Below are 18,239 nucleotides of genomic sequence, written 5' to 3'. Positions count from 1 at the left end.
ACCCTGGTTCGCATACCAAACATTGCGCATGGCAAGCCGCAAGTTACCTGGGTAGATGCTGCTGTATCCACCCCCGTGGCAGCGGCAGCAGCACTGGAAGCAGCAAGGATCACGAGGATTTCAACGAGTTTCATGGTATCTGGTATAACTATGCATCAGCCTATGATGTGACCGTGCTAGGAAACCACATACCGATGGAAAGTATGATTATATGATGTGCACAAATTTGCTATTACAAAGTATCAGAAGAGCTATTATATGTCCGTTCAATGAAATGCACATAGAGTGTACCACAAGAGGACTACTCACCGCGAGAGAAGCCGTTTGTTTGAGACCTTTTTAAATTAACTGCGTTGATTTTATACCTGTTCTCGTTAGTGCGACTGGGGCTACACCGCAAGAAAGTAAAACATGCGTCCTAATAACAAAATCCATCTCCTTGATAAGGTGCACCAAATTGGTATTAACCAACGAGCCACAGTGATCGCAGGAAGGATATATCTGAGGCAAATAAGCGAACAGTTTTCACGATTCAATATTGGCCACTGCTGCTGATCGTTCTCGGATCTTGGCAGTTTCTGAGCAAAGCGCATGGAAACACTCGGAGTCGTCAACCACATGGGTCAAAAGAAAAAAGGAAATCGTGGAAGAAGTGTAATGATTGAGTTTGATCCAGGGGGATGGAGTTTCTTGGTATGGTATTGTGGTCTGGTGAATCTTGCACATAAACATATGAGCCTCTAAGATCATGGCAGTACACTATCTCTATAATGACCTCCAAGAGGTGTGCAAAAGGGAAATTAGTGTACAGCCCGGCTTCAAGCCGTGAGATCAGTGGACCGTCGGACAAACTAGCTGTGTTCGAGGCTCTGCCAGTTGATATTCACGTTGTTAGTCGTGATCAGGGATTATGAGACTCGATGATTTGACGTTACTGAGTCGGTTCTGCTGCAACAACCGGTTTCTTTGCAATGCAAGCCGCATAAGACGACAGTTAGTCATGGCCTTTGCCTTCAAGAATCAAGTTATGAGTCGTTGAAGATTGTTGTCTTCATTGTCTGGCTAGTTTTAACAAAGCAAGTATATCTTGTTTGGTCATTTGTGACGATTTATTTGTCCTGGCAGGACTTGTCCATTCAATCGATCACATCAAGTGACATTGCCCATTACATATTCCACCCGCATTACATTCTGCTCAGAAACAACATCAATATAATAGGATGACACTCCCTACAGATTCCCTGACCGAAATGTAACATGAATCGGAATTCTCCACCCAATTACATTGAGTCGTCTGTCAAAGAATCTGTCGACACCATCTTGGCTTTAATCAGGTACATCGAAGAGCTACCGAAAACTGCTTGTGGCGAGACATTGCTACATCCCGTCCTCACCCCGCGTTTCGCCATCTCATGTACTGAGGAACTCTTGACGCGTCTCAGTGAAATCGCGCAGAAGAATCCAATGCTCGCCATTCAGACGCACATCTCAGAGAATAAACCCGAAGTTAAACTGGTTAAACGCTTGTTCAAGACTAACAGTCATGCAGAGACCTATGACATGTTTCATTTACTTCGCGATAATACTGTTTTGGCACACGGCGTCCAACTCACTGCGACGTGGTTCGGAGGTGGCACATTGCCCGACGAGCCACTCCTATTTGAGTAGTAGCATGGCAAGAGTTGGCATGCTCCTGGATCATGATGTGAAGGTCAGTCCTTCATTTCCCAATAGCTAATTGCTATAACTAACTTAATCTTCGAGCAGGTTGGATTGGGCATAGATGTCTCTTAGCATACGCATTGCACCGCAGATAACAGGGCAGGACATACAAAATCTCTGTAACAAGAATTTCCTCACGGGTACCCAAACCGTGTCCACAGGACCACAAGGGCATCGTTGATTCATTCTCTAGGGTAAGTACATCGACGACTTCGCTGGCCGCTTACTGATCATCTCGAATCCAGCAAACAGACAACACATCTTGTGTGTGTGCCCTGTCCATTTAGCCACGAACTTGCATGTGGTGATGGAGGCTTCTTTCAGACTTCCGCGCCAACTTGCATAAACGGGCGTTACCGTGAGAATCTTCTGAGAGTGAGTCTTTTGTTGTTTTTGTCACTGCTCGCCCTCGACAATGACATTGGCTCCTGGCATCGGAAACTGGGTTACTTACCGAGAATGTTTACAGGGTCAAGGTCTTAGCGCAGCCTACCATGTCAAACATAGCCCCATTCGAGTGCGGGGTGTTTATTCCTGATACGTCAGCCTTCAGGGACTTGAAGGCACAACTTGATATGTTTCTACATATGGAGGACACCACACCCTATTTGTACGATGCTCCGTGTCTGAAATGCCGCCACTGTATCAAGGGACACAGTCATGGTTTGCGATTGCGCATGGCATGGTGGATGGTCAAGCCTTAAAAGTTCCCAGACCTCTATCCTGTCTACATAGCACTGAAACGAACTCGTCTTCACAGAGGATTAGAGAAGGATTACATTCACGGCGAGGATTGGGAAATTGAGCCAGTGATTGGACCACGTGGCAAACGGTGGCCGAAGAGAAAGTCGGGCTGCGACCACTCGGACCCACTTCTACGCCAATCCTTGAAGTTTTCCTGAACATTGAGGGTGTGATTGATGGAAAGGGTCTGTAACGGTGCGATCAGTGGCGGTTGTTTCATATTTATAAATAACAAAAGCTTAGAAGCCATAGACTATTGGAGTAGGAACTTATTGAGTAGCGACCATCCCGGATCAGTCCTTACGCACCATACGCAGGCTCGTCGGCGTCAGTCCAGCCTGTCACCACACTGTCAGTGCCACCAATACAAAATCACGCAAGTACAATTTCATTGTGGCACAGGGCCCGTTAATTTGTACGTCAGTGCAGTGTTAGTCTTTTATATTCAATTCGTGTCGAGATATTTTAGCGTTTCATTTCAGGGCTTTAAGTTTCCATTGCTAGGCGCCAGGTATTGACCAATACTAGTAGTGCCTTTCAGCATATGGATAAATAAATGCAGGCTACCTTAACTTGTCTTGTGTAACCTCCCTCCGGCGCAGTGTCACCAGCCACCTTCCCTCCAATTCAGCCATGTCGGACATGCCTGCATTTACAATTCAGTTCATAGGTAGGAACATATTTGTGCTTCGATTCCCTGTCTACTGATTGTTCAACCTTTTAGGGTTGACTATTTCTTTTGCGTCAGTCTGTCTTGGTAGCCAAAGTTCCGAACACGTTCAATACCAACTTAAATGGCTCTGATAGGCAACTAGGTATCAATGTTGCTCAAGGCTTCTGTTATTATCGAGCCTTCCCTCACGACAGACGACTGCTCAGGTATCTCGTGAGTTCATGACAGTGGTATCACTTATATTCTCTAACTGAGAACTTTTAGGTTGCCACTGTCCTGTTCGTTCCTACCATATTGTTGCATGCGTTATCTAACTATGATCCAGGATTTTGAATATCATTGGGACGCTATTGACCACTTTCATGTACTGGTCGTTCTTCACCAATTGTTTTCGGAGTACATTTATAAGGTGTCAGGCATGGTGAGCTACCTCAGGTGTATACTCATGATGTCTTTCACTTTTTAACGCAGTTACAGGGACACGGCGGTGAGCAAGATAAATTCATTCCCAGATCAAGCATACCCAACTGGAACTCGACCTACGGCAGGCGATGATCCTTCTCTTTGTAAATGTGAGTTCCAAGAATGTTTTCGTGATCATCATCTATCTGACATCCTGTCAGACTACCTTACCATTCATCGTGCACAGGTACCACACTAGTCACCATTACGAATGATGCTTACCTCTTGGCGCCGCAGTTTCTATTGTCATCGTGTATGGATAAGTAAGTCGTCATGCGTTAGTTGTACGTCATTATAAATCAAGTGTGTACGCAGTCAGCGACAAAAACATATATGTCACCATACCCATAGTAGGTATCGCATCGCATCAATGAGATCCGTGTACTTACGTCAGTGAGCAACAGATTTTATTCGCAGCTTTGTCTTATGGTGAGTTTCATTGTGTACTGCATCTCGGTTGCATTCTAAGACTTGTTTATGATAGTGCTCGGTCTAAGTAGGTTGGCTGAAAAGTGTTCACTTTGTCCATGTGCCTGATAGTTTTCTTTCTTGTTCAGCGGTTATTCCGCCGCAGTGAGTTTTTTTTTTTCGTGAACTCGAAGAAACTAGTTCTATATCGTATCCAGAAAGACTGGGGCTTTCTCGAATGACGCAGTACGTCGGAGCATTCCCCTGAACGCTTTCCTGACATTCTTTTGGTAGATACTCAAAATCTCCGCTGCAGATGCATTTCAGAACGTCTTGTGCGACTCCGCGATCAGTCTTTCCGTCTACTTTTACCTACGCCCTGGAAGATCTGGTGTCCGCCGGTAAGTTGGTGTGCTCCAACTAACCATCAAAGTATTCAACTGTGCGGTGTAGCACGGACACCCGTATCCAGAGGATAACTAACAATTTCATCGGCATGGGCTTTCTTGTGTGGCAAGTCTTATACTGCATCAATGTGACTACCACTAAGTGCTTTATTTCGTGACCTTACAGTTTGTTGGCTATCGGTATATTCATCTTGGTGCGCAGCATGATCCAGGCAAAATTTCTTCACTAAATGATTCTCAGTACTGGGCAAAATGGTTTGCTGCAATCGGAGGTGTAGCTATGGTTCTCAGAAACTGTGAGTGAATTTTTCTCGCGAGTTACTGTCGTTCAAGAGTCTGAGATGGTTGGATCAAATAGCATATGCCAATTCGTTGCTATCTATGTAGGTAAAACTACGAGCTGATCTTCCATATCAACTCATTGTACGATTACTAGACTCAACGCCAGGAAGCCACCTAGTAGGCTTCAAACGATGGAAATCGAACTTCAAACAATTCCAGTGGGCAATTCGAGATGAAGCGGCTACCCGCGCGCGTCGAGTTCTAGGTTTTTGTGTCCTTGTGAATGTCATAACTCAACACCACGAACACAAGCATCTTCACGTGCTCATCGTATGTATTAATGGAGCACCCCACTACCTCCAATATACTGCTCTTTCCAGCTATCAGATAGAGACCTCAGATGTTTATATCACTCCGTCAATATTGTGTACAACGAATTGCTACTCATGTCGCTCGATCATTTTGATTGAAGGTCGTCCAATATCCATGGGTCGTGGATATGAGATTGCAGTATTCTACTGCATTCACGCAGGAGCCGTAGCGGAGCCGGCCCGGGAGTGATGGATGAAAACCGGTCATTGGAAGTGTGCGCGCACAGGTAGAACACAAGCACCAGTGTCTGGATGGGAGAATCACTTTGCGAGATTTTGTGAGATCGAAATGTAAAGCTAGGTCCATGACTTCAGATTAATGCACAGTCGTCGGCCATCTCTGAGCAGGATATACTAGTGGTCAAGCAACATATTCAAGTTCTTAGAGCTTGTCAGGGATACCGATCAAAAGAGAGCCGACTGTGCATCTCTGTTTGTGCTTCACCGAGTGATCTTATCCGTGCTAAGACTCGATCTTTTGAGAAAACGGTACATGTCACATTTCGTTTGTATTGGGAGGAAAAATGACCAAGATGTTCAACTATATGAGAGACAGCACTCCCAACAATTAGTGGACACCAGCTGAGGCGTCCACGGTGTAGTGCATGGAAAAGATTCTGGAGACGAGTAGCATGGTCTGTCGCAAGTTCTGTCAGCAGGTGCTGCTGTATCCACCCCAGTAGCAACGGCGGCGGCAGCAGCGCTGGAAACAGCAAGGATCACGAGGATTTTATTGAGTTTCATGGTATCTGGTATAACTATGCATCAACCTATGATATGACCGTGCTAGGAAAACCACATACCGATGGAAAGTTTGATTATATGATGTGCGCAAATTTGCTATTACAAAGTATCAGAAGAGCTATTATATGTCCGTTCAATGAAACGCACATAGAGTGTACGACAAGAGGACTGCTCACCGCGAGAGGAGCCGTTCGTCTGTGAACTTTTCAACTCAACTGCGTTGATTTTATACCTGTTCTGATTAGTGCAACTGGGACTATACTGGGAGAAAGTTTTATAGTGAGAAAACATGCGTCACTAATAACAATATCCATCTCCTTAAGGCCTTAAGGTGCACCAAATTGGTAATAACCAACGAGCCAGTGATCGCAGGAACTGAGGCAAATGAGCGAACAGTTTTTCATGATTCGATATTGGCCAGTACTGCTGAGCGTTCTTGGATCTTGGCCGTTTCTGACGAAGCGCAGGGATTATAGTGGTCAATTGCAAGAAACACCTCGGAGTTGTCAAGCTCGTGGATCAAAAGAAAATGGGGGAAGAAGTGTAATGATTGAGTTTGATCCAGGGCGATGGACTTTCTTGGTGTGGTATTGTGCCAGTGGTCTGGTGAGAGTTTCTAAGATGGCGGTTACAGTAAACCATCTCTATAGTGACGGGAACTGTCCATTCGGATGTGATTTGGACTTGGACATCCTGACCTTCCCTCGGCCCGTGTCTCGTGTGAACATTCTCTAAACGCCAACTCATACTCTTCACCGAACAACTATACCAGCTCGAACCAAAAACCCTCACTTCTCCTCGTGTGATTGCACCAAGTGCGCGCACTAGTTTCAATTGCACGAGGAAAAGTGGGAGTGGAGCCACGTCCAAGGCAGGAACAGCTTGAGGGCAACGGCCCATGATATGTACGAGGCCTACGTTTCAGTTCGACTCACATCCCGCTCGTATGATATCGATGGAGGAAGTGGTTATAGACATTCGGTGGCACTGTACCGTAGATATGCCTTGTAGAGTACCAATTCAAATCAACTACCTGTCTGACTGAATATATTACTCATTCTGAGACAACAAACTCGCAAGGATACGATGCACATTAACAACGGCAGCTTGAAGAAATTTAGCACATCTCATTACAGATATACTATAAGTGCAACAGAGAAAACGACATGCACTTACCATAAGCATCGCATCCTCGCTCCTCGTGCGTCCGATAAACATCTACTTCAAACGCACTCGGGACGCGGGTAATCCGGAATGCGTACAGCAGCCAACGAGTGCTAACCAGCAACGTGTCGGTGCATTTCAGGACTCTACATGATTTGGATAAGACCCGTATGGCATCTTGCATGCCAGGGGAGGGAGTCCGCTCACAGCGCACTCTGTCATTAGTACCGACGCATCCCAGATCCAACTGCTAACAAATGATGCAGCTCCCACCCTCCGCTTTCTCAAGTCTTGCATCCAGTCGTGCGTGCAGGGTGCCGTCGGGTGTGAGGTGGGGTGTGTTGCTGTAGGGAGGGGGTTGTCAGCGTTTGTTGGTGGAATGCTACATGAGAGAAGGAGCGGCGACATAGATAAAAGGAACGAAGTAGAAAAGGCATGAGGAGGATGAGAGGCAGGATGAACTAAATGGACGACGGGCGAGGAATTACGGTAAGGCAACATTGAAGACAAAACAGAGAAGCCTATTGAACCAAAACCGAAAAAAAAACACTCACTCCCACCCAAGATCGTCGCTCAACACTCCAATCAACGCATTTGTATACTGCTTTCCTTCATCGGACCACGCAGCTGGTTTTGGAGGTCTATGAAGTTTTTGTGAGTTGGGTGTAGATGTCAGGTAGATAAATGATGGTGCAGGGGAGAAAGACTGTTGTCAGGCCGTGCAACACCTCACAAGAATGAAACCAACCTAGGACCAACACCACCCCACCTGAGCTCCAACACACTAAATACACCCCCATCTGACGTACGATGGGCAAGTCGATTGGTAGATCGAAGTGGTATGACGACGGGCGGTCTTGCGTGGGTAGGGGAGGTAGGTACTGGTGTTGAGAGAAGAGATGGATGCCTTGAATTGGTGGGCGAAAATGATTCGGAGGAGAGTGAGTCTGGTATTGAGGATGAAAGAGGACGAGAAACGTCAATGACGAGTCTTCCATCTACGAATGTAGGCGGGCTGTGCTCCATAAGACTGAGTGCGACTTGCCATGGTCCGCTCCCTGCACCATGATTTGGATGAGAACTGGATAAGGGAGAAGGGGAGGGAGCGGAGAAGAAAGTGAGTGACCATATGCGTCCTACAAAAAGTGTGAGTTCGACGAGAATGCAAATGAGAGAATGCTGACCTCGCGCAATAAACTCCACACCTACCAAACCAGCGACGCGCATTCGTTTCTGCCAGAGACGGATTTTGATAGATGCGCTGAAGGCAGCTTCACCGTCAACCTCGTGGACATTGATGTCATCTGCGGATGTGGAACCTAGAACGAGGGCATCTGGGTCTCATGCGTCAGTTCAACAACACAGAAGGTAAAACAGCGTGGTCACCTGCTCTGAGAGTAGTTTGAAACGGAAGCTCTCCTCTACGAAGCTTCCCAAACAAAAGCTGATTGCCGCTCGCAAGACAAGCAAGGCGAATGTCTGTAACACAGGCATTGTTGAGTGGACCTGCGTATTGGAGCATGTCAGGGAGTATGTCGGTGTGGCGATTGAGAATGGCCCAGTAGATGGGAGTGTGTCCTTCCAAGGTGGGTTGTTGGAGGAGGGTAGAGAAGGATGGGGGAGATAGGGCAGAAGCACATGAAGCTAGGATTGGGGTAGCAGCAGAGTTATCAGTGGTGGTGGTGGCAACGAGGTCGCGAATGAGGGAGATGACAGTTTGGCGTGTTTGTTTGGTACGAGTATCAGGAAGGAGGGAGAGCCACGTTGAGGAAGATGGAGGAGCTGTAGGACGGGCAGTTGGTGCCGGCGAAGGACGAGGTTTCTCATCTATGTTGGTAGAAACAGAGGCGATGGTGTCGTAAGAAGGTGGTAAGTCGACTTCATTGCAGTCGGTTTCATCGAAGTATTTATCGAGCAAGACCATTTTGGCGCTACTCTAGGCGTTGAAGAGAACCAAAGTTATATAATGATAGCGACTGCGGGCTACGCAGATGGCTGCGCAACATATAGGCGCTTGACTATTCAGGCTGCGTGGCATGGGTACTAAACCTCAGACTAGTACGATGGTAACTTCATCTACTCATCACTGACCGGTAAGGGTGAATAGTTTTCTTTACCTCCACTTTTATATTAGTGAGCTGGCATCCGTTTCATTCGTCAAGTCCGCCGCATTAAGTTGGAAAAACTCCAACCGGTCTGGCAAAGCGATTCAAGCCAGCGGCTTGTCTGTAACGTTAACCTGATCATGTATCAAAGCCAAGGCTCAGATCAATGTTCCATTTAACCAACCGGTCTGGCAAAATGATTCAAGCACATGAAAGAGTTTGGCTGTACCTAACGGCGGCCCTGACAGTGATCATGTATTAAAGCCAACTTACGCGGCCCAGAAAACACCATATCAACATTCGACTATGAGATTGACTTCACTTGCCACTATTGCCGTATCTGCAGCAGTGATGACTGTCGCATCTGATTCAGATGCGACGCCCATAAACCAACCTTGCTTCCCCAAGAGTGAGTACTTTGCGGCCTACTACGCGCAGACCGCGTATTTACGGTTATCGGCAGATGTAATTCAGTGCATAACGGGCCTGAAATTGAATATTTATAATAACGGAAACGATTATGGTATTTGGTGTGGACGAAATTATACAATTGTAGCATACGCGTTTTGTGACTGCAAAGATTGCTGTCGAGTAGTCAATGATGGAACGGGCACGGACTGCAAGGGACACCAAGGCCAAGTTACTCACAGGAAGTGAGATCTTGCGTACGGTATTATCCCATGTCGAATTATTCAAGTTCCTCGCAGATAATCACACGTTCTCAGATCACGAAGACAGCCAATACTTCTGTTCACTATAACGGTAGCGGGAAAACTTGGTGTACTCTGCATTAACTTTACAGTGTCCGGAGCACTTGAGACACTGGTGCTATTTTCACCTTTGAGAATTTTTTCCCATCTTGTGGAGTGAGTCTCGTGCATAGTCTATGGCCCCAGCGTAAAATTTTGACCGCCCTCTTCGATTGTTTGCTTCGTCCTCTGATGGTCTATCACTTGTTCACTCGACAAGGCATGCTGTCGTTCGTCGGGTCGATTCGACGATCTGGAACTGAGATCACGCTAGTACGCCTTATGGCTCATGAACCATAAGATCGTAAAAAAGAATACCGATGGCGAGCAAGCATAAAACTTCGCTGCCGTATTGACATCTACCCATCGCTGCGGCTCTCTGCCCAACCTAGTCAGCTCATCAACTTATTTCTGAGTAGGGCGGTGAAAAATAATTGACCTGCAAGGGTGTGCTGACTTGCAATTGTTGAATAGTTCTTCAATCGTAAGGGCCAATTTGGTTTGTATTATTAGTGAGCTGGCATCCGTTTCATTCGCGAGCATCCGAGTCCGCCGCAATGTTGGAAGAACTCCAACCGGTCTGGCAAAGCGATTCAAGCACACCTGATCATGTATCAAAGCCAACCTATGACGCGGCCCAGAAAATACCATCAACGTTCCATTTTACCAACCGGTATGGCAAAATGATTCAAGCACATGATAGTGTTGCGGAAGTCCGGTTTGGTCCGGTTCAGCAACAAATTTTGCGAACGCTGAACCGGACGCCATGAACGCGTTCATGGCGTCCGGTTCACGTCCGGTTCAGCGTTCGAACATCGAACGCATTGTAAATATACTCAATTGTACTATAGCTAGTAGTAAGGAGTACTGGTACACTACTGTGAAGCAGACTCGGAGGGGGTGATGCCGTCGATATCTGTCTCATGATCCATGTCAGTAGCTGCATCCGTAGTTACCCCGTTATCCTGGTCTCCTTCACAGTCACTTTCCCCCTCAGAGCCCTCACTCGTGACCACTGACCTGCTAGCCTTGTGTTTGCGCAAGACAGCGTTGTTGGGGTCAACAAGCTTGGGTGCAGGGCATGGGATACGAGTTGAGCAATGTGCCTGAGCGGGAAGCACAGGCAGTGGAGTATCGTCGTCGGGATTGTTGTACCATCGGATTTGACTGGCGTCGAGGAGAGTTCCATCTGCACCCAGACCACACTGGTCAGCCATGTTGTGAGGGGGAAAGCTTGAAGAGAGTTGAGCTTACCTTGAATTTGATCCATTTTAACTTCCATCGAGTTCATGAGTGCCGAACAATTCATGTAGCTACCCTAGAAAAAAAACGACCCGTTAACAAATACATTAGCACTAAACCAAATTAACCAAAGTCTCCATACCTTATCAGGTTCTTCCTTTGTAATGTTTGGGTTAGTGGTAGGCAAACAAACCTTCACGGACCTTGCCAGTGTGGCATGGTCCTTGTGAATCGGATTCCAAGCAAAAAAGTTGCGAGTAATCATGTCATGTTCAGTGTATTGCGTGTGTGGGTGATGTCATCTTGTATGTGTGAGTAGCCTAAAATGGAAGCAGTTCAAAAAGGTTCGGACGTGTTCGGACGTGTTCAACGTGTTCAAGGAATGCTGAACGCTGGACTGGACCATTGGTCCAGTTCAGCCTATACTCTGAATGTTGAACTGGACTGTGGTCCAGTCCACGAAAGGTCCAGTTCGAACCGCGGTTCAGAACCGAACCTCCGCATCACTACAAGCACATGGAAGAGTTTGGCTGTGCCAAACACTGATCGTGTATTAAAGCCAACCTGCGCAGCCCACAAAACACCATCAACATTCGACTATGAAATTGACTTCACTTGCCACTATTGTCGTATCTGCAGCAGTGATGACTGTCGCATCTGATTCAGATGCGACGCTCATCAACCCCTTGTTCCAACCCTGCTCCCCTGCTAGTGAGTACTTTGCGGCATACTACGCGCAGACTGTGTACTTATGGTTATCCACAGATACAGCGATGTGCAAAATGGGCTCGAATGTTTATAATAACGGAAAAGATTATGGGATTCACTGTGGATCAACATCTATAGTTGATGCATTTCATTTTTGTTCCTGCAAAGGTTGCTGTGCAATAGGTGTTGGACAAAGCTTAGACTACCGATCCCATCAGGAAAAATACCCTTGACTACAGGGTACTATATAGTCGCTGTAGTACCTGTAGTGCAATGTGTCAAGTCCCTTCTACACGCAGCTACGTAGGCACATGACTCACTATATAGTGCTATGGGAACCACTTAGTGCTGCTGAAGTCCGGTTCAGTCCGGTTCTTGGGCTAAATTTTCCGAACGCCAAACCGAACCATAGGTTCGGTTTAGCTGTTTGGTCGAACCCTGGACCAAACGTCACCGAACACGTTTGGGAGGTCCAGTTCGCGTTCGAACCAGGTTCGACCAAGCTTGCAGACGATGGGCCGGAGCTCCACCACGAACACCATGCGCAAATGCCCAGTGCACATCAGCAACTGCTGACATGGCTCAGACGAGTGCGGATGACAGATGAGAGTAGGAGGAGGGAAGAAGATGAGGAGATCTCGCGAAGGGTAAGTGGGCATTGGGAACACAGCAGCATTGGGATGGTGCTCTAGGGGACTTTGAAATTCATCCACACGGCACTGTCAGGCAAACAGATGAATCCGCTGTGCTCTGCGCTCATCCCGAGACACGGGAAATGGCCGAGGTGTTCCTCGAGGAACACTTGGTCGCAGCCGGATACGATGTATACAATGTTGTTAGGGTCGGATGTAAGTTTTGCAAGGGCTGTAAGCGCATCAGGAGAGGGAACCGCCATTGAAGGCATCTTGATGATCGCCATGAGCGTGCCCTATCCGTCAAAAGTCAATGACTACGAGCCCCATATCCCCACTCATCACTCACGTCGTAATCGAACAAGAACAAACACTTTCCGGCATTATCATACAGCCACCAGAGACTGTCTCTGGGGATGTAGGGTGTTTGATGTACAGTGTTCTGTCCATTGATCTGCGAGAGCAGCATCTTGGCAAGGACCGCAGCCCATGTGTGCGAGGTGTGGGTCGTTACTACTGAGTGCAATGCCGCGTGCCTTGAAGCTTTCTCCTCCTCCGACATGACCAACCTGCGGTTCATCGCAGCTGCTACATCCTACTCACCACACCTCCGTCAATCACATCATACAGACAGTTTGAATGGGAAAATACTATGCACCCCAAGATCCCAAGGGTTCACCTGGAGCGCATCAGCCATGTGCTGGCTGATGCCCATAAACTCGCTCAATACGAGGGGCAAGTGCTTTGTGTGCTCTTGTGCAATCACGAACTCCATCGAGGTCGTGTTCATTCCATCCCTGAGGGGCGTGATCACCCCGAGGTCTGCAGCGCTCAGCAATGCATAGAATTCATCCTTTCTGAGGATTTGGTGGCTGTGTGGAAGGAAAAGGGCAATGACAAATAACGAGACATGTGAAGATATGACGCTACAACGAGCTTCCTGCACAGCAAACTCTGAGAACATGTCAGTCCCCCATTCAGAGTCGAGTCTACATGCGCAACGTACCTTGAGACAAAACTATGAGCCAATAGGAGTCAGGGACTTGCAACAGCAGCAGTGAAATTGAGGTAGTGTAGGTGCTGACAGATGGTGGTTTTAGTGGGGTTCGAACACGTCCGAACTGGACTTAAGGTTTGGTCCAGGGGCCATGCTGGACCTGTGACCGGACCTTGAGTCCGGTTTGGAAAGGTTCGGGTTCAAACCGAGGTTCAGAACTGAACTGCAGCAGCACTAGAACCACTTGTAGCTCGTCGTAGCAAGCTACAGGTTGCAATAACTGACACTAGTAAGACCTTGTAGTCGTGTCGCTTTTGACCGTAGCTTGTCATAGCAAGCTACAGGCTGCAATAACCAACACTAGTAGGACCTTGTAGTCATTTTGCTTTTGACCGTAGCTATCTACAGGCTGCAATAACTAACACTCATAGGACCTTCATTTCACTTTTTTGAGCTACAGGAACTGATCTATGCCACTGACCAAAATCAACAAAACTGAATATAATTTAGCGCATAGCACACAAAAATGTGTATAGTACCCAAGATATTGACACAGCAGCCTCAATTATCACCCACTTCTACACTTCCATGATCTCATGCCTCCCCTTTCATGCTTCTGTAGTCTCCTCCTCATACTCTCGAATCGCATCATCGAATATATGATCGGTGAAGCCAGCGGGAGTAGCCTGAGCTGCCTGGAGTGTATTCACACCAGCATGGAGTTCCCAACAACATTGTTGAGCATTCCAACTTCGACTATGTAGTATTCCTTTCACTTGTTTGTTTTCTCGGACTCTATACCTTACTACATAATCTTGATGTGCCGTATTGTTTGTACCTCAGTGGTTTATCTACAATGCTGAGGTACAGTTCATGTTTCTTCACTCGCTGACTCTTACTTATGACCCTTTGTCTCTAGACTCGTGTCATAGGTACTATTAATGTTCAGTGGTTTATCTACAATGCTGAGACTCGTGTCATAGCTTCTATTGTTCCACAAACATCAGTCACGATAATGAACAATAGTGGTCAGGAACGTACCAAGCAACATCATCAGGAAATCTACACATTACTTAATGTTCCTTAAAATCTTGAAAATTTGTATTAAGTAGACTATGAGGACTAAGCCAAATGTAAGAACATGCAAGAACATAAGTCTTTACTTGATGGAGACTTGATGTCTTTGTGGGAAACATCATCACATTGTCATTAAAGAGCTTATAAGACACGAAGGTGCGACAAAAAATGATCTAAGTCAATATGCTATTTTGAACGCGTGGTGATCTACGAATCTGTTAACATAGAAGCTGGGCCATATGTCTAAAACATTATGAAGTGTAAGGTTGTCCGGAGCAAAATCAGAGTCAAAAATAGGTAAGAGGTGACATGCAATGAGTTTGAACCAGTGGACGAGGGTGCAAGGGAAAGTCTCTCAACTGTGCTGGAATGAAAAAAAAAACACAGGACACGACTGACATCCATCCCATTGATCCCATCCTCGCTGGCAGTATTGACGAGGACAGTGTCGTTGCGTGCAGGGCCTCGACACCATGATGGTGCTGCACGAATGTGTTCGTGCCGCATTCCACCAACACCGCTTGGGTCACTCAGTGCATAAAAACTGGCTGCAGCCAAATTAAATATTTTGATGTGGCCCTCAAATCGTGGACATGCGCTGAGGGGAACGGTGTCGGAAGTGTGCATGTCATCTGCGAGGAGTTGATCGAATAGAAAAAGTTGGACAAGTCGGGGGAGATCTGGTATGTGAAGCTCATCTGCTAATGTGTGGATATTGCGTGCATGGTATCGTTCTTTGAAGATGCTAGATTGAGTAATTTGAGATATACATGAGGGAGAGGGAACTCACGATGGGTACGTGCTAATTTGACATCACACTGTGCTCTGGGTCCTTCTATGATGCCATCTCCAGGCTCGTCCAAGTGGGGGTGCTCCGAGTCTGCCTGGTCCGCAGGATTGATCTGGATGTCTTCTCTGCCGTCGTCATCACCATCACAATGGTCATTAGTGCCATCATTGTTGTTGTTGTCGTCAACTGCAGCAGCTGCTGTGGCAGTTGTTGTTGCTGCTGTTGGCATCAGTGTTGATGTTGGTGCTGCTGCTGCTGTGGCCATTCGGATTGTTGCTGCTGCTGCTGCTGCAGCCACTTGTGGGGTTGTTGTTGTTGCTGTTGTTGCTGCTGTTGTGCCATGGCCGTTGTTGTCCGGGGCATCCACCTGCATGGCGACATTGTTCTGTGCAGACTTGAGCTGGTCTAGTATACATCTATATTAGTATACATTTGTTGTAACAAGTAGAAGATGTACCTAGATATGCTAAATGATCTAAAATGAATGAGTCGTCAAGCATTCTGCGTGCAGTGAAGTCCGAGCATGATGCAGCAAGTTTGTCGAGGCGCTGGTTGGTGAGCAACATTTGTCCGAGGGCATTGAATTTGCTGGAATGGCGCCAAGGCTCCTTGACGGCCTTTATGTGTTTGGACTCCATTATGGAGGAGCATATCCCATTCAGGGCACCAAACAAACAGATGAGCATGGAGTAATGGCACAGTGTGTGCTGGCATGGCAGGGAAAATCTGTCGAATTGAATACCAGTATCTTGGAAGATTTGTCAATAGCGATGGAAGCGTCCAAGACAGTCAGAAAGCTGTAGAAGGGTGTCCTCTGCGATAATGTCTTGTTGCACAATGTAACAGAATTTGAGGAAGGCCCGAAAACATCAGATGATGTCCTGAGGGACATGTCCCTCAATTGCAGGGAGATAGACCTTCATGAGGGCCTTGGAGTCATTGCCGGTCCATTGAGAGAATCCGCGTCCTTGCGGAAATCGACAAAGTCCTGTGAAAGGCAGAGCTGCAGCAATTCTAAGATGATGAGAAATTAGTTAGAACAATTGAGAAACATGCTGAAACTCACCGATGATCGATATTATCCAAAATTGCCTTTGCGCGTGTCTTCCCGTGCTCTTTGTCGAGATACTTCTTGACCCATGCCACAAGATGGTCTTTAAATGCTCCTTTAATAACTTGATGTAGGATGTCCAGTGCGAGAAGCTGGTGAATGTCGGTGCAAGGGAAGTCATTGGTGAAAGGCTAAACATATGTTAAAACGATACCATAAAATAGTAGAAAGACTCACCACTACATCACTGATGACTCCCCATTCCTCCCAAAGTACTCCGGCATCAACTTTGTCACAAAGGGTATCTACAACTTCCCACAAACAAAGCCCACCCTCACCGCTGTCCAAATTGTCAGGATAAGAGAAACATCTAAGGTATTGGTGTTAGTACAGGAGATACCAAATAGACACATGAATTACTTACTTTGCGCACCAATTCTGAACTACACAACCAAGGACAAGTTGCTCAGGATAGTCGGCAATATAAGGACCGAGACCGTACACCACATGTATAAAATGCCTGTCCCTGAATTGGACAACCTCAGGGACAGACATGGCGGGCTTGAGTGATGACAGAATCCGCGACAAAGAAGAATGAAACAATTGTTTCTTAAATTTTCGGAAATGTGGATCATCTGAATGTTTTTTTGTCGCTGCAAGACTTTGTTAGTATTGAGAAGTGCTGAGAAATTGAATACACACTTTTTGGAATGGCCAAAAAGCTGATGACAGCTACAGCATTACGGTGAGCACGGCGAACATTATTATGAACGTTCCTGATCGAGGCATACAGTGGGTAGTAATCGTTTTGTCCCGTTGCGACCGAGACTGTGGCTTTGTCGCTTCCAAGTATTACTGGGACAAACATTGAACTGTGCGTGGCAGGATCTTTGGTGATCTCATCCTGATGAAGTGTCAGTGAAAGGAATCGTGTTTGTAGCATTGAACTTACTGCTTGGTCCCAGGCCCAATCGCCTGACATCACATTGCACCATTGGCGAGTTGCGCTTTCACCCTGGCCTTTCCACTCACAATACGGTGCATAATCCATCTTGTTTTTTGAAGTCAGGATTGCCTAACATGTTGCAGATAATAGTGTGCGGGTCGCGGAACCATGTAGTGTATGTGGCGTCCATCCACGGTGTGAGATCACTTGCTGGATCAGCATCCGCACCATACTTCATCGAAAAACTCTGCCAAGGGACATCTCCAATTGGTGTTTCGTCGATAGTCAAATATAGGTCCCAATGGTCTGCAAAAGGAGGGGCGTCTCCATGTCGCGCAAGACCAAGGCCCCACAAGTACATCAATTTATTGATGTCACCAGCAGACATCTGAACCTTCTTGTACAAAAACTCTGCGGTTTCAAACTCCAATCGACTATGGTAAGGCATCCAGTCACCTGGCTGTTTTGATGTTAAGGGAGGAGGTATGGTATCTGCAGGAATGAAATTACTTGCTGCATCGCATATATGACCTGCGCAAAAATTATTTTAGAATGTACTGATGATAAAATTGAGCTACATACTGTCAAGTTCAAGGTGATAGTTGCGATAGACTTCATCCACGTTCCCGCTGACACCCAGGGCCATGTTATCATCTATGGCATCATTGCCATAGTCGTAGTCCATCATATCATCATGGTGATCGGCTGCGCGGAAGTCGACATTCAGAAGCAGATGCTCCCCATTGTTTGGGTCGGATTCTGCAGGGCGTTGGTGTGCATTCACAAGCAATTTGAATGAAAAATCGTGGAGTGTGTGACAGTGCTGTGTGAGACCTGACCGGTTCTTGAAATAGCGGTTGCATCCAGTGTGCGGACAAGGGATTTGTTGAATGTCCTGCGGTTTTGTGCCATTGGTGCAGAAGTCAGAACAGAGTGTGACTATAGGTCAAATGTGAGTGAATAAT

At 46.7% G+C, this 18,239-nt stretch overlaps 6 protein-coding genes across 6 annotated transcripts; 3 read left to right on the top strand and 3 right to left on the bottom strand.

The window, feature by feature from the left end:
• The first annotated feature begins 1,143 nt into the window (after nt 1-1,143).
• On the top strand, nt 1,144-1,898 carry EDB93DRAFT_564341 (uncharacterized protein). The gene is made up of 2 exons (XM_041456732.1): nt 1,144-1,711; nt 1,768-1,898. The coding sequence occupies exon 1, from the start codon at nt 1,258-1,260 to the stop codon at nt 1,666-1,668; it is 411 nt and encodes a 136-aa protein (XP_041312505.1). The 5' UTR covers nt 1,144-1,257; the 3' UTR covers nt 1,669-1,711; nt 1,768-1,898.
• A 964-nt stretch (nt 1,899-2,862) lies between these two features.
• Nucleotides 2,863-5,038, top strand: EDB93DRAFT_564380 (uncharacterized protein). The gene is made up of 21 exons (XM_041456733.1): nt 2,863-2,896; nt 2,949-3,136; nt 3,191-3,209; nt 3,274-3,352; nt 3,404-3,417; nt 3,465-3,560; nt 3,611-3,626; nt 3,688-3,711; nt 3,763-3,788; nt 3,839-3,864; nt 3,917-3,951; nt 4,006-4,030; nt 4,086-4,097; nt 4,159-4,174; nt 4,228-4,255; nt 4,304-4,410; nt 4,463-4,522; nt 4,583-4,610; nt 4,658-4,712; nt 4,775-4,799; nt 4,853-5,038. The coding sequence occupies exons 2-21, from the start codon at nt 3,100-3,102 to the stop codon at nt 4,932-4,934; spliced, it is 810 nt and encodes a 269-aa protein (XP_041312504.1). The 5' UTR covers nt 2,863-2,896; nt 2,949-3,099; the 3' UTR covers nt 4,935-5,038.
• Nucleotides 5,039-6,897: 1,859 nt separating this feature from the next.
• On the bottom strand, nt 6,898-9,026 carry EDB93DRAFT_1120092 (uncharacterized protein). Its single transcript, XM_041448481.1, has 6 exons — nt 8,364-9,026; nt 8,162-8,311; nt 7,726-8,113; nt 7,532-7,618; nt 6,990-7,321; nt 6,898-6,919 (listed from the first exon to the last, which is right to left on the bottom strand). Exons 1-5 carry the CDS (start codon nt 8,899-8,901, stop codon nt 7,228-7,230), a joined length of 1,257 nt encoding a protein of 418 aa, XP_041312503.1. The 5' UTR covers nt 8,902-9,026; the 3' UTR covers nt 6,898-6,919; nt 6,990-7,227.
• Nucleotides 9,027-9,813, top strand: EDB93DRAFT_1120091 (uncharacterized protein). The gene is made up of 2 exons (XM_041448480.1): nt 9,027-9,491; nt 9,546-9,813. Exons 1-2 carry the CDS (start codon nt 9,389-9,391, stop codon nt 9,737-9,739), a joined length of 297 nt encoding a protein of 98 aa, XP_041312502.1. The 5' UTR covers nt 9,027-9,388; the 3' UTR covers nt 9,740-9,813.
• A 2,656-nt stretch (nt 9,814-12,469) lies between these two features.
• On the bottom strand, nt 12,470-13,203 carry EDB93DRAFT_1076640 (glycosyltransferase family 20-domain-containing protein; the record flags this gene model as incomplete). Its single annotated transcript, XM_041445256.1, has 3 exons — nt 12,470-12,709; nt 12,763-13,008; nt 13,072-13,203. The coding sequence occupies 3 exons, from the start codon at nt 13,201-13,203 to the stop codon at nt 12,470-12,472; spliced, it is 618 nt and encodes a 205-aa protein (XP_041312501.1).
• A 1,462-nt stretch (nt 13,204-14,665) lies between these two features.
• EDB93DRAFT_1237974 (uncharacterized protein) lies at nt 14,666-17,959 on the bottom strand (the record flags this gene model as incomplete). The annotated part of the gene is made up of 14 exons (XM_041451493.1): nt 14,666-14,839; nt 14,960-15,007; nt 15,033-15,167; nt 15,258-15,595; nt 15,708-16,025; nt 16,065-16,089; nt 16,168-16,291; nt 16,344-16,519; nt 16,566-16,698; nt 16,753-16,981; nt 17,031-17,232; nt 17,281-17,335; nt 17,361-17,805; nt 17,857-17,959. 14 exons carry the CDS (start codon nt 17,957-17,959, stop codon nt 14,666-14,668), a joined length of 2,505 nt encoding a protein of 834 aa, XP_041312500.1.
• Between the last annotated feature and the right edge of the window lie 280 nt (nt 17,960-18,239).

Source organism: Suillus bovinus (genome assembly GCF_016758785.1).
Source record: "Suillus bovinus strain UH-Sbo-P2 chromosome Unknown EDB93scaffold_4, whole genome shotgun sequence".
Lineage (NCBI taxonomy): Eukaryota > Fungi > Basidiomycota > Agaricomycetes > Boletales > Suillaceae > Suillus > Suillus bovinus.
This window is presented reverse-complemented; position numbering and strand designations above follow the sequence as displayed.